The sequence below is a fragment of the Stegodyphus dumicola genome, chromosome 3, assembly GCF_044657685.1.
Source record: "Stegodyphus dumicola isolate Sdum_Otavi_A_Nest chromosome 3, ASM4465768v1".
NCBI lineage: Eukaryota > Metazoa > Arthropoda > Arachnida > Araneae > Eresidae > Stegodyphus > Stegodyphus dumicola.
The window spans coordinates 22,690,502-22,705,359 of NC_140770.1; the positions used below are offsets into that span (position 1 = coordinate 22,690,502).

General features: G+C 32.1%; 1 protein-coding gene across 3 annotated transcripts in view; it reads left to right on the top strand.

Moving 5' to 3' along the window:
- Positions 1-1,018: 1,018 nt before the first annotated feature.
- The window catches only part of botv (exostosin like glycosyltransferase 3), a 55,564-nt gene continuing 41,724 nt past the window's right edge, over positions 1,019-14,858 (top strand). The window contains exons 1-3 of one of the 3 annotated variants that reach the window (XM_035363710.2): positions 1,019-1,140; positions 7,006-7,253; positions 9,442-9,612. In XM_035363710.2, the coding sequence (XP_035219601.1) occupies positions 7,104-7,253; positions 9,442-9,612 (321 nt within the window). In that variant the 5' untranslated portion in view covers positions 1,019-1,140; positions 7,006-7,103. Of the gene's footprint in view, positions 1,141-1,652; positions 1,901-7,005; positions 7,254-9,441; positions 9,613-14,858 lie in introns of those variants that run through there. The other 2 variants (XM_035363709.2, XM_035363711.2) reach the window with 2 other exon arrangements.

A 14,858-nucleotide genomic window follows, 5' to 3' on the forward strand; every position in this document is an offset into this window, starting at 1 on the left:
GTATTTTATGTTAATTAGCCAGTTATTGTTACTCAAAGCTTTACTATAGCTTCATCTTTCCGAGTCCTTTCTAGAATACAAATTAATTGTTTTGTTATTTAAATCGAGGGTTTTGAATGTTTTAGAGATTTCTGCCTCCCTCCCCTTTAAGCTTACATCATATCGCCAGCTCGGCTTCAGCCATTTTACTAGGCGACGTTAGAAAAACAAGATTTAATAATATTCAGCCAACTTAAATAAGCTATTTTATGTAGTCGAATATGGATTTCGAATTGCGTTATTTTAAATACCCACATGTGTCGAAGGTTATTTTGTATGCACAAATGGTTCCTTCAATTTAAATTAAAGACTTAATAATAAAATTATTTTAACTTCTCATGACATTATCATATCAATTCAGAGTAAGCAATAATTCGCTTCGATAATTCTGCATAAAAGTAAAAATAAATTAAATATGTATCTTCAAACGACAACAGAGTTAATTTTTCGCAAACCTGAAACAATAAACTTCTCAAAGGAGTTTGCTTTTAACACGAAAATTTAGATGAATTATTATTAAGGTAATAAATTACTCGAAATCAGATATATTCTATAACTGAATAATACAAAAACTTTTCTAAGCGAATTAAGATTATTTGATCTTAATTAGCTTAGAAATTAATGTAATAAGCTAATCAAGATTCTTTGATCTATAAATAACTGTCATAAAGTCATCTTTTAACACCTAACGCTAACCTCACCTAACATTGAAGAATGGGAATTAAATTCATCATTAAGAAGATAAGTTTAATTATAACGTGTGAGCATTTTTCTTTACTAAAGCATAACAAACCGTAAAGCTTTTAAAATAAAACACTTTTCCAGTGGACTAGCACTCGTAAAACTATTTCTTCATTGCCTCACCTGAGGCTTAGCAGGCAGAAAGAAATGTGTAGAGATCAAAACAGCTGTTTTAATGTTTTCAATCTTTGAAGATAAAAGATAAGTTATAAAACGCAATACTGTTACATATGCGAGCAGGACTTGGAATGACTTCTAAATGTAAATCGTGAATAGAGACGACAGCCACTCGGGAGACGGCATCCGCTCTGTCAACAAAACCGAATCTTCATGTCTAATTGTTTCAATTTCAATATAGAGGTATTTTTTATTTTAGTCTATGATCACCAAAGTATATTTTAATTCTAACGTCCACTTATGTACATTTCTACATAATTCAGTATGGGATTAAGTATATGAGTTCGAAAATGTATTATTAAGGTGGTAGTTTATTAAAATAGTCAATATTATTAAAATAGTCAATGATTATATGTGATTTGATATAACTATTGAAATAAATATACATTTCTTTTATTAAGAGTTATTGGTAGTTTAGAAAGAAAACCATTTCTAATATTCATTTTTGCAGATACCGAGACCTTTTGCCTAATATGTGAATACATTGTACACGTAATAAATTCAAGATATGTAGGTCTTGCTTTAAAAATATCAATATGCATAGTTCACTGTGTATTAAAAATTAAAACTTTAAATTCTTATTTCCAAACTCTCAATGAAATCTAAAATAATTTTGCAATAAATATGATAATTATTAATACCATTTGCTAAAGAAGCAACATATCTTCTCAACTCAAAGATTAAGTACACCGCTCTGTTTACAGTTTTATTTGTTGACTTAAATATTTGTTTTTACTGATCTACGACTTCTTGATTTTTACTTATGACTGTACGTCAGCTGAGCTTTATACGAACGTGTATCTGGAATCATGTTTAATAATTTTTAGAAAAGTATGTTTATATTTGAAGTTTTGAATACTACGCGAAATGTTTTTACGTAAATCTTGTGCTGTGATTTTCTACGGATTGTGTATAACAGTGACTTTATATCCAGTCATTTGAGGTATAAGCTTTGATTTTTGTAATAAAGTTGTTAGACTTACGATTTAAGTAATGTTTTAGACGTACGATTTAAAGGCTCTTTATTTGTTAAGTCTAATTTGCACATAAAAAGTACATTTTCTAAAAATCACGGAAGCGTATTTTATATAGATTATAATTTTAACTGTACTCTTGAAATATCATAAAATTGTTTATTCTGTTGTAACCGTCAATCAACTGTTTAAAAGAATTAAATTCAATATTAATTATTTTTTTAATTTTGTAATCTCTCTTGCTGTGTCGAAGTTCAAGGTAGAACGCATTAACTGCGTTTGGTGATTGTATAAGTTTTCTTCCTTTTAACTTACAGTTCATTTTCTTTTAAAAAGTTTGGAAAGAAATTAATCTGACCAAATAATTTGGTATATTATCATTGACAACACCTTGAGATGTTTTTGATGTGACAGTGCAGAACATTGTGTAGTGTGATTATTAGTGAAATAATAGTAATAAAGTAATAATAATCACCTGATGCAGTTTTGAAGATTTTTAATGTTAAGCAGTGACCACCAAACAATCTTTTTGACAAATATTTTAACATATTTTTTAAATAATGCTGCTTATGGGAAAATAGCTATAATTTTCATGTGGTGCTTTTTTTAAGCATCTAATTTTTTTTTTTTTTTTTTTTTTTTTTTAATATTTTCAGAAGCTTAATTAAATCTTTTGTAACCATTAACTATCTGAGTTTTCTTGAACCTTAGTAATATTTTATCTGTCAAAAATATTCTTTATGTGGAGCTATTAAGACAGAATTTTGGAACAGCAGTTGAATATTTTTAAACATCACAAGAAGGATGGATGCAAACATGTGCATCATACATATTATTCATACAGTGCATTTCAGGTGATTAAATGTATTGACGTCTAGCCATTTTAATTAAAATTAAATTGAAAAATTAAAATAACAATTGACTAGGAAGCATTTGTTTCTAATTTACAGTTCAGACCTGTAAATAATTTAGGAATTTGTGTAAGAAAATGGTCATATGTATTCATTTTTATTCTATGCAATATTAGTTATTAATTTTTAAGCTTGTGAATATTACAACTTCTTAAAGTTTGGCAAGATATTAATTTCAACAAAAGAGTTTCAAATTTGAATTTTTGAATAATGAACTGATGGTAAGTTAGTGTTCTGGTAAGATAATGTAATTAAGCATTCAATTTGTTTGTTATAAAAATTTGTTAACAATTTGTTATATAAATCATTCGCATTTTATTTTTGAAATATACTGAATATGGCATATCTGTCAACTCTCCCACATCTCCTAGTAGATCACCAAATTTCCTAGTTTTTAATTTCTAGCCTTGCTCAGAAAAAATGTTTCTGAGGGATAAAGGAAATTTATTAAATTAATGGAACTTAAACAAATTCCATAGCATCACTTTTATTGATTTCCACAATAATTTTTCACATTAAATATTATTTCATCTGAATTGTATTTTTCTTACATTTTAGTGATCTTATCAAATTTTAAATTTCATTTGATCTGAGTTGTCTTACTCCACCATAGACTTTTGTAAATTTTTATGTATGAATATTCAAGCAATGTTTAATCAGTTAATATTTATATTTAATGTTGCTTACTTCAATATATGATGCATTTCTTATACACACTAACACTATGTATGTTAATTGTTTATTTTCATTGTATTTGAAAGTGCAGAGGCTGTTCATCAATTTTTTAGACAATTTTCATTGTATTTAACGAAATATTTTACCTAAAATGTTGGGGTATATCTTTGAATTATAGTAACTTGGCGAAACTTTGGCGACCAACCCTGCTACAGCAACCTGCTATTTTTTTAATTTTTATTTATTTATTTATTTATTTTTTGGATGCCGTTTTATTGTCACGAAGTAAAGGCATTTTTTTTTTTTTGGACGCTGTTTTGTTGTCACGAAGTAAAGGCATTTTTTTTTCTTTTTTACTCAACATTTTTTCCAACAATCTGCTAGCCAAATTACGCTTATGCTAGAACTTTTCGGAACAAAAGTGCTTAATCATGACGAAGATTAGGTGCCAAATTGGGAGAAAGTGTAGAATCGCCCACTGCTTGCCGCGTTTTTAAGAATTCCATATACACGTCGACCTACTTTCACTTAAAAAAACATCCCAGAATTCCACAAAAATGGCATTACGCACACTCTTGACTTTATCCATGTACAGATCAACCTATTTTCACTTAAAAAGTCAAAGAAAATTGACAAAAATCCAATTCTTCTTACTCTTGTAAAAAGCACCAAACAAATAAGTGGACGATTCTGCACAAATAAGTGGATGACTTAGCAGCGAAATTGTTTCTAAGTACTTATTAAGTAAAATTCCGATTGGAATTTTCCGGAAAATGTCATATTACATGTCTCATGATCTCTCATTTCTCTGAGACAAAATAATCTGTGATTCGAACTGTGTACTTCTCAGATTATTGCTAAAGTCCTAGCTAAGTAACCTTTATTGCCTTACCAAAATGCTGCCAAACTACCTGTTACCATATTCTAAAAATTAGCCAATTTTTGTGTTTTAAATGTTACATTTGATAACCCTTATTCTCCACTGTCTTTCTACACTGTAATTTCGAAGACAATAAAGCCTTTTGTAGTAGCAGAAGTATTTTATACCATTCCTCTTGAACAGCTTACCAAAGTACAAGGAGTGTTGTAGGTTGACAGTTGGACAATCCACTTTTTAAAAGTCCAAAAGCGCAAATATCCGTGAGTTAATTATCAGGCGATTTAGTAGGGATATACGTGAAGTGTATAATTGTGATACCTGTTTTTGGTTCCATTTTTTACAGGAAATTAACAGTGGTTTGTCTCAGTACAGTTCTACTGACTGATGCCACTGTTTATAAAGAGAAGGTGTTTCATATTTGAAAATTGGGTATAAAATATGTTCCTGATAACATGTGGAGTTGACCTTAGCAGTTTTCTCCACTCTCTTTAATTTAAATTTTTAGTTATATCAAAAACCAAAAACAATCATAAATCCTTTTGAAAAACTTTCTTTAGATTATTTGGTCTATTTTTAAGAATTTTGTATCCTGATAATAAATGGATTCTTTTCATTATATCATTTAAATATATGCAAGATTCATCTGTTGTGGCAATATTTTTTCCATTTTTCTCTGGAAAATGTTTGCCATGAAAATTTCTGCAGCATGTTCTGCATTCGGTTGTGTAGAAAGACAATGCACATTATATTTTTCTGCCCTTTTCAGATTCAAGCAGACATTAATTTTTTGTTTCCACTTGACATTGAGCATTTTAATGATTTTACAACTCTCCTTTGACTTTGCGAATTTTCTTTTAACATGAAGGAACTTACCTTTGCAATATTTGAAATATAGTATAAAGTCAATCCGGACCTCAGAGCTACAAACTTTCTGCACATGCGTAAATGCATAATGCGTTAATGCATGCACATAATACCTTTATGAATATGTGTTCACGCATGTGCCTAATACATTTACGCATGTGCGTTTAATGTATAATGGACGGTATAAGCTAGGCTAAAATTGTCTATTTCAGTTGCAGATAGCGTTGTTCCATAATCTTTTAATTGGATCCAGCTTATTATTTTTTGCAGACTGTTAAAGCAATTTTATAAAAAGTAAGCTTGAACTTTCAATTATGTCAAAAAGAGTTTCCGATTCTGGAGCTGCCAAAGGCTGTACAAAGCGAAAGCATGTTTCGATGTCCATCAAACAAAAAGTGGAATTGCTGCAAAAAATGGATAAAGGCTTATCCTTTGTTTCTCTAACCATTCCGAAATCTGTTTATCAATTTCTCCCTGCTCTGCGGGGAGGAACGTCGCGGCACGCAATGAACTGGAAGTTGATCTATCAGCACTATCCTCATCTTCAGAGCAGATACTTTTATTTTATTCAACTTATAATTCTTTACTAAATGTAGTATTTCATCTCGATGTACTCCGTCTTTAATATGAGTTAAGTCAAATTCCTCGTCATTATAAACATCATGAATACACATTTTCTGGTTGCAATTTTCTAATTTCGATTATGTATCATGTATGCTTTACGCATTCGCGCATTGAAAGAAATGTTTAGAACCGTTTAGATCATAATTGCTCTTTATTTCATAAATTACGGTTTCATATTTTTAATTTTATAATTTTTGCATGCCATTTTACCAGATTTAAATTGATGATCTATAATTGGGAATCGACGAAGTCTCGATGAGTCCAGATTAAAGACTTTGTACTGTACTGCATTGGAACAACTTTTCTCCTCGAAGCCAACTTTGAAATTTTTTTTCTTTCTTGCTGACATTATTACCTATCATAGCTTTATATATCGAAACAGGGCTGTGAAAGCCATGTTTTAATAACTAGATACAAATAATTTTCTTCAGAAAGAAACCAAACATAGCCTTCCATCCATTGCATCTTTAAAAGTGACATTTTGCATGAAAACAAAACTGTCAAGTAGCAGAAGATTATTTATACTTTCAAAAATATAGTTGCAGTTAAAAAGAAAATTCCAAGCAGAAGATTTTTTCACAGCAAAGCAAAATCATCTAAAAAAATATGCGAACATCCTCTGCACTTTCATAAATAAAAGCTTTCCTTCATTACATGGGATTTTCTTGGAATAAAAGTGTAAGTTATAAAATGTAATTAATTACCAAGAACATATAATTTAGAATGCTTAATCAAATAATTAAAACTAGTTCAGTAACCTGAAACATGCATTATAAAATTAAATCAGTTTGGAGTTCCTTTCAATTGGTTGTCATTTTTAGAATTGAGAAGGGAAATTAATTTATGCTGCTAATTTAATCTTTTACATATTCTTTAATTTTTCTTATATATATATGTATGTATGTGTGTATGTATGTATGTATCAATCATGTATCAAGAAAATTAAAATTTTGTATACATAGCATTGTATTTTATCCAGTAAGAAACAGAACTTAAAACGTATTTATTGAACAGAATTTGGTGCTGTTGCTACTATTGCTATATATTGTTACTATTAATTGATAACTATCCAGCTAAATAAGCAAAGTAGTGTTTTATAAAATCTTTTTTCTTTATGTAGGCTATCTTTCTGTGATGGGTAATATGATGAGTGATAAGGCAGGTTTTTAAATTTATTCAAAAGTCATGGGGTGATTGGAATCTACAATAAAATTCACAATGGTTTCTTTGGAATCACCAGCTGGAAAATCTGTTCCAGTATGGTATGCTGTTCATCGACTGCCTTCAGTACGTCTCTCCAGGGTCATAGGGATGCTCTTGTTTATTTTAGTTATGGTACCTCTTTTTACACACTATTATTTATCTAAGGTAAGTGTGCCATTTTTCATTGTTTTATGTTTTTTAAATACCAAAAGGTGTTTGCTCTGAAAAGATTATTAAATATTATTTATATTTAAATAAATTCTATGACTATTCAAAAATTTTTTATTTTGATATGTTAGTTGTTCTATAACACTGTTGTCCATGCAAAATACAGATAGCTGTGTCTAATGATTTGTTGACATGTTTAGCAAAATACACTCACGTTTGTGAAAATTGCAACACCAAGAAGGAATCGTCATAATTGAATGCAATTTAATACACAGTTGAGTGGTAGTGGTACAAATAAATGATTAAATGTTCAAAGCAAACAAACAAGAACAAGAGATCAGAATCAGTATTTTGTGTGGCCACCACGCGCCGCAATAAGTGCTGCTACACGACGTGGCATGGAGTCAAACAAAGTTTGAATGTCTGACTGAGGAAGAGCATTCCATATCGTTTGTACGCGTACCCAAAGTTCGTCTGCAGACGCAACAGGACGAGGATCACGAGCAAGACGCCGACCAGTGACATCCCACACATGTTCAATTGGCGACATATCCGGGGAACATGCAGGCCAAGGAAGAAGCTGTACCTGCTGCACTGCAAAGAAGGATTTAACAATCCGAGCAGTATGAGGGCGGGCATTGTCCTGTTGAAATACAGCGCCTGGCAAGCTTTGAAGGAAGGGAACAGCTTCGGGCTGTAGAACTTCACGGATATACCGGTTGCTGTTCAGATTGCCCACAATTCGTAGCAATTGAGATCGTCTATGATATGCTATGGCGCCCCAGACCATAACTCCGTGTGTTCGTCCACTGTGGCGTTCGATAATGCACTCCGGAAGGTGGCGTTCACCGGCATAGCGTCTGACACGAATGCGGCCATTATGGTACCACAAATTAAAGCGGGATTCGTCAGAAAACACGACATGCTGCCAATCAGCACGCCAGTCTCTATGCTGATTGGCCCATTGTAGCCGCAGGCGGCGATGGTCGTGCGTTAGGGGGATCCTGTATAAAGGAGTCCGTGCGTGCAGTCCACACTGCAGCAGACGTCTACGAATTGATGAAGCACACAATGAAACACCTGTAGCTATTGACCACAGTGCTGCCAATTGTCTAGAGGAAGCTGTACGGTCCGTCCGCGCCATGCGGACCAGGTGTCTATCATCGCGAGCTGACGTCACATTTCGGGGTCCACTCCCGGATTTCCGAGTTGTCCGACACTCGTCCGTCCACTGCTTCCAAACGCGCATCACTGTGCTGCTGTTACGCTGCACACGAGAGGCTACTGCACGATACGACAATCCAGCTTCACGAAGGCCGATGATTCTCCCTCGTTCAAACTCTGTAAGTTGTTCAAATCTCGCTCTCTTTCGTCGTCGAGGCATAAGTACAGATTGAGTTAACATTTACCACTAGCAGATAACCACCGATAACCATACACGCCTCGCTACAGCCGTCTATTTATTCGGATCCATTAGCCGTTCAGAGGGTGCTGCTCAGCATACGCATGCGCTACGGATTTGCAATTCTAATCATTTGCATATCATGCATTTCCTGAAAATTTCAGCTCACTCGCGTAAGTCCTTCATGGTGTTGCAATTTTCACAAACGTGAGTGTAGCTGGTCATGGTGAACAAAGCTGTAAAGTTTTCAAATAGGAAGAGCCAATTTAGCTTTTACTGTGTCATGTAACATCATGCATACTAGTTGTATGCTGATGAAATAAGCTTGAGGAAAATCGCCAGTAGTTCTGAGCAAAGTTAAAGTATTAACTTTGTCTTTCACCTAGGCAAAACATTCTGAAATGCTTAATTCAACATATAAAATTTTATAGTGCTAAATCATTATATTCAGTGAATTAGAAAATTCTGAAGCGAGTTCATTTGTAATCATATTCTTTAAAGAACTCATTGGACTTGAGTTGTATTCCAAACAAATGTCATGTACCAAATAAAATTTTTTTTCATTTAAACAGGACCTATAACAAGTGGGACATATTTCAAAGAGAACATACGTTGAAGTATCTATATAAGCAAACTTTGAATTGAGTATTTAACATATTAATGTTTTTAATGTCAAAAGAGGGGTATTACATAAAACAAATAAAACATTCTCAAATACATTCATTTCTTCACTGTGTATGTGGGGGATGTGGAACTAATCTTTAATTTTTTTTTTTTTTTAAGTTTATAAGAGATAGTCCCACTGCAGAGATACATCACAAAGGAGTACAGATGGAAGATTTAGAGTCAATTAAAGCTGTTGATTTAAAGGGCAGGATAGAAGAAATGATTCGTATTAAGATTTCAGTCAGCGATGAACTCAGAGATCTAGAAAGTCGAAGACAAAGATTGCAGGTATGTGTAAAATATTACTTTTTCCAAAATAATTATAAATATTTTTTAAACTAGAATTTTATAGCATTGTGTCTTCTGTAATATAGAGAAATAATTTATTTGTTATCTTAAAATTAATCTTAGCAATGCAATAAATAAAAAAATTAAATTTCTGAATTTATCATGAAAATTTTATTTAAGAGCTGCCAGCTTTTCTATCAATAAAATTAATATTTTTATTAAGCATCATAAAAATCATTGTAATCTCTTTATACAGAATAGTGAAAATAAACTAAAAATTGGTGTTTTTTTGTTAATGGGGCACAAGTTGCCAAAGGTAAGTAAAGATGCCAAATCTTGTAGCTTGTTTGCATAGTGTCAGCAATAGCATCACTGCAAACAGGTAGAAGAACGGGCATAAATCCAATAATTTTCTGTCCTAGATTTCTGGTTGCTTTTATATTGAACTGCAGATTGTCATTTTTTGCTGAATTTGTGCTTATACCAAATTTATGTAATTCTTGGCTATGTTTTTAGCAAAAACAGATCTGTCTCTATATTGAACAGTTTCTTTCACCTCATATGCACAGCAATGCATTTTGAATTAAAAAAAAAAAAAAATCAGAAAATTGCATGGTACTTATGTGTTATTGCAATCACTTTAGTAGTAGTCGCCAAATTTTCAGAATGTTCCAGAATCTGGCAACCATGCACAGAACCATTCTTTAGGCAACCATACTCAGAAAAATCCTTCAGTCAAGCAATGCTGCCATTTTCATATGCATTATTTATGCTATATTCCATGTTCCAGCAGTTTTTATAAACAAATCATGATATTTCTTGCCTTTAATTTTAAAATATTCACTTGTGGGATTTGGCAGCAATGGAAAAAAACTTTAGTAAAATTTCTGAAAAAATGCAGAATTTTGCCAAAAATCTCTGAAGGGAACAGCAAGAAGATGCATTTGGTAGATAGCCAGTGTTGCTGAGGTTTGTACAATGCTGAGTTTTATAAACAAATCATGATATTTCTTGCCTTAGATTTAATTTTAAAATATTCATTTGTGGGATTTGCCAGCAATGGAAAAAACTTTAGTAAAATTTCATAAAAATGCAGAATTTTGCCAAAAATCTCTGAAGGAAACAGCAAGAAGATGCATTTGTAAATAGCTAGTGTTGCTGAGGTTTGTACAATGCTGAATTTCCACACTCCTCTGATTTTTTTTAAGCGAAAATAGAGCACTGTGTACTTGGGAAGAATAGCACCAAAAAATTGCAGATGGATTTGGAGATGAATGTTAGTGTTTCATTTTTTTAATGTATCACATTATCCTTCTTAAACACTTAAAATTCAAATTTTAAATTGCTAAAGTGTGTTGATTTTGCATATGTTGATAATTTTTACCAATAATTTAAGATACACATTTATAGTTTGTGATTTAAGTCCCAAAAATCGCCAACTTTCACCCAATAGATAAATGTTATCATTTTATCTGTTAAAAAATTGCTAAATTGGGCCAAAATGGTTGCATTAATATGTAAGTTCAAATGCACAATTTGGCGTTCCGGCATATCTTTGGCATTGTACGCATTAAGCATTATGTATATACTATATATATATATTATATTCATTACATATCAAATAATTATTCTTTTCATGAAGCTTTATCTATCATTAGGTTTGCCACCATCTAGATAGATTGCATGCCAATGTTTATGTTTGATGCTGAATGGTACCCCAATAACAGAAGAGAACCTTTAAAATTTATGGTTATTTGTAGAATTGCATTTTCAGAATCTGATATAATAGGCAGCTTTCTGTGATGTTTTAGTGTAAGTTGTAGAAAATCAAATGTATGTAATGCTATACAGTTTTACTTAGTCATGTTGAGTATCTTTCCTGCATGTAAGCAGTATGAGCTTTCTAATTAATATCTTGCTAGATGTGTGGTTAAACAAATAGATAAAGTTACATCCAATGTAAAAAAAAACCTGAACTAAAAAAAAAAAAAAAAAAAAGCTAAATGGCATAAGTTATACTGTTTATACTTTTATTAAAGGTTAAGGCTGTTATTTTTATATTACTTTTATTATTAAGGCTTATTTCATATTCAGTCAGTTCTGGACATGCACATGAGGTCTATTTGCTTAAGAGGAAAGATACCTTTATAATACCCTTTCATAGGTAAATTGGTTCATATTCCTGTGAGACATGAAGAAAACCATAGAGCTGCTGTTGCAACCAGCCCATTCACCAGAATTCGAACCCACGTGGAAGTACATTCAGAAGTTTTTCCCATTCAACTAGTGATGGGTGTTTGATTAAAGCAGAATGCAGTATTAATATACAAGGGGTCATCAAATGAAAAGATACGAAACGACATGGTGGGTACAAATGTAGACTTTATTCAAAATATACACCATAGGCCTGAGCACAACAATCTCACCGATGAACAAGCTGCAGGATTCCTTGTTCTCAGAATTCCTGTGGCCGTGACGAGACCCAGTCCTTTACAGTGTCCTTGAGTACGTCGTCCGAGTTAAAGTGCTTCCCTTTCAGGGGTTCCTTCAGTGGACCAAACACATGGAAATCGCAGGCGACATGTCCAGACTGTAGGGCGGATAGTCCAACGTCTCCCACTTGAACTTGGCCATTTCCATGTGTGACTCTGGAGACGTGTGGATGTGTGTTATCATGGAGCAGAACCACACCCTTCGTGAGAAGCCCCAGTCTTTTCTTTTTGATGAACCTGCATAGGTGTCGGAGTGTCTTACTGTACACATCGGAGCTAATGGTTTTTCTGTGCTCGAGGAACGTAGTGTCCCGAGATGTCTCACTACGTTCTCCCATGGCGGAATATGCAAATATTTAACTGTTACGTTTTACGTCGTTTCGTACCTTTTCATTTGATCACCCCTTGTATCATATTTACTTACTTATGTCCTCCCTTTTTTAAAATTCATGTTGTACATTATTATCACTATAACTGAGTAATATACAGTTGAATCATGTATATTTTGTATATCTTTTACCCACTGGTGGCTAATTTTGTTTAGGGAGGGGGATGTTATCACTGGTACAAACTTGGTACCCCAATAACAGAAGAGAACCTTTAAAGGTAGTAAAAGTAATGGTATTTGGTGTTTAAGTAAGATAACTTAAATATACAAGTGTTTTTTTTTTTTTTTAATTTTTATTTGACGTATTATAATTTTTATTTGAAGTCTGGTTTCCTTGGAAAATCTTTCATGAGGTCTGAAATCAGCCAGAACATACTGTGGCCAGTTATGGTCTGCCTATTAATCTAATGTAGTAGGGGGGTCGCCAAACATTTAGTATTTCTTTAACTTATTACAATAGTTTTATAATAACCAAATATTTTTATGCATCTGAAAATAAAGATAAGACAATACAGACAAAGAAAAAATGAAAACAACGTTTTGACATATTTCTTTTATAAAAGAAACATGTATTTTACTTTAAAAATTAAAGTCAGTGATCATTGCGTATGGGATCCTAGTAAACATTCGTATTGTGTATAGAAAAACATGTTTCAGAATTATTGTATTTTAATATCTAATTTAATAAGTACAATGAGTTTTAAAATATCCATTACATTGGAATTAATTACTATGTGATAAGAGGATTTGGATTTCTTGAAAGGATTATTGTAGCATTTTGTAATGCTCATTAAAATATATCACTCTATAGCAGAGTTTCTTAAACTGTGGGTCATGACCCCATTTGGGGTCACGGGACTTGCAGTAGGGGTCGCCAAAAATTTAGCAATTTTAATATTTCTTTGACTTATTATAATAATAACCAAATGTTTTTATGCATATGAAAATATAGATAAGACAATACAGACAAAGAAAAAAATGAAAACAATATTTTGTCACATTTCTTTTATAATCGAAATGTTCATTTTACTTTAAAAATTAAAGTCAGGAACCTAAAACTGCAATAGGATATTGCAGTACAAGTGAAGAAACTGATAGTTTCACTCACACGTGTGTTGGATTTGCGCAATGCTTATGGGGTCCCACAAAATTTTCATAAATATTAGGGAGTCCCCACACCAAAAAGTTTAAGAAACCCTGCTCTATAGAAATGAAACCATTTACATCATATATTGAAAGATTAACTAAAAATTGGTTTTAACAAGTTTAACATTAGTCATATATTTACAGCAAATGTAGGAGATATTGGTTCTAAGATTGGCTAAATTTCGTTCTATAATAATCCTTTGGTTGGAATGTATAGTGATGCAAATTACAAGCATGTGACTATTACATTTTATTAGAACATTTATTATTTAAATGATATATTTCTCTCTCTCTGTATTATTCTAAAGATGTTTACTAATGATTACTAAGTTGTCTCACTAAATAATCCATAATAAAGGATTGGTCACAATCTATTGACCCACGACTGCCGAGTGAATAAGATTGCTAAACAGGGGTGGTTCAAACCAAATTTAAAAAGTTCAAATTGCAGTTAACAGATTATTGCATGTGCTTTTTTGTGTGATGTTCCCCATATGTAATTAAATTGCCTTCATTAGCCATTTTCTCATGAAGGCATCCTTTCCTTTAGGCAAATAATCTTAGTAGGTATTCTAGACCACTATCCAATCCATAGTTTGCTATAAATTCTTCCTACAAACATGATGTTTGGTTTATAATGTGCCAGATTAAATGAGAATGATGCATTCAAATCTGGAAATTCACAGCACATCAAAGTTTTTAACAGAGGTCTGGTTTGCTGTACCACTATTGTGTTCTAAGTCATATCTTTATTAGTATAACATTTTTAGTATCCCCTCCCCCCCCCCAAAAAAAGAAAAAGATTGAATAGTCCAGTTGGGTAATCAAAGAAGGACTGACACAATATTGTCCAAAATAATGTTAGCAATTGTGAATGTCTTCAAAAATTTGATGATGCAATATTTATCTTATGTTTTTTTTTTTAAACCTGACTTTTTCAGAAATTCTCTATTAACTTTATCGAAATGTGTTATCCATAATATTTTACTAGAAATTCATGTTTTGCAACAACACATATGGCTATCCTCAGTTATTTCACTTAGTGAAACACATCACACTGCCATTGGATTGAAATACTTATTGCCTTCTCATGAGTATGATTGCTGTACATTTTACCTTGCATTTGAAGGCAAATTCATAAATTCATTTTTCTTTAAGGAAATGTTATAGTTGGTTGTCTGGAAAACTGTCTAGTAAAACAATCTTTTTATTTGATTAAT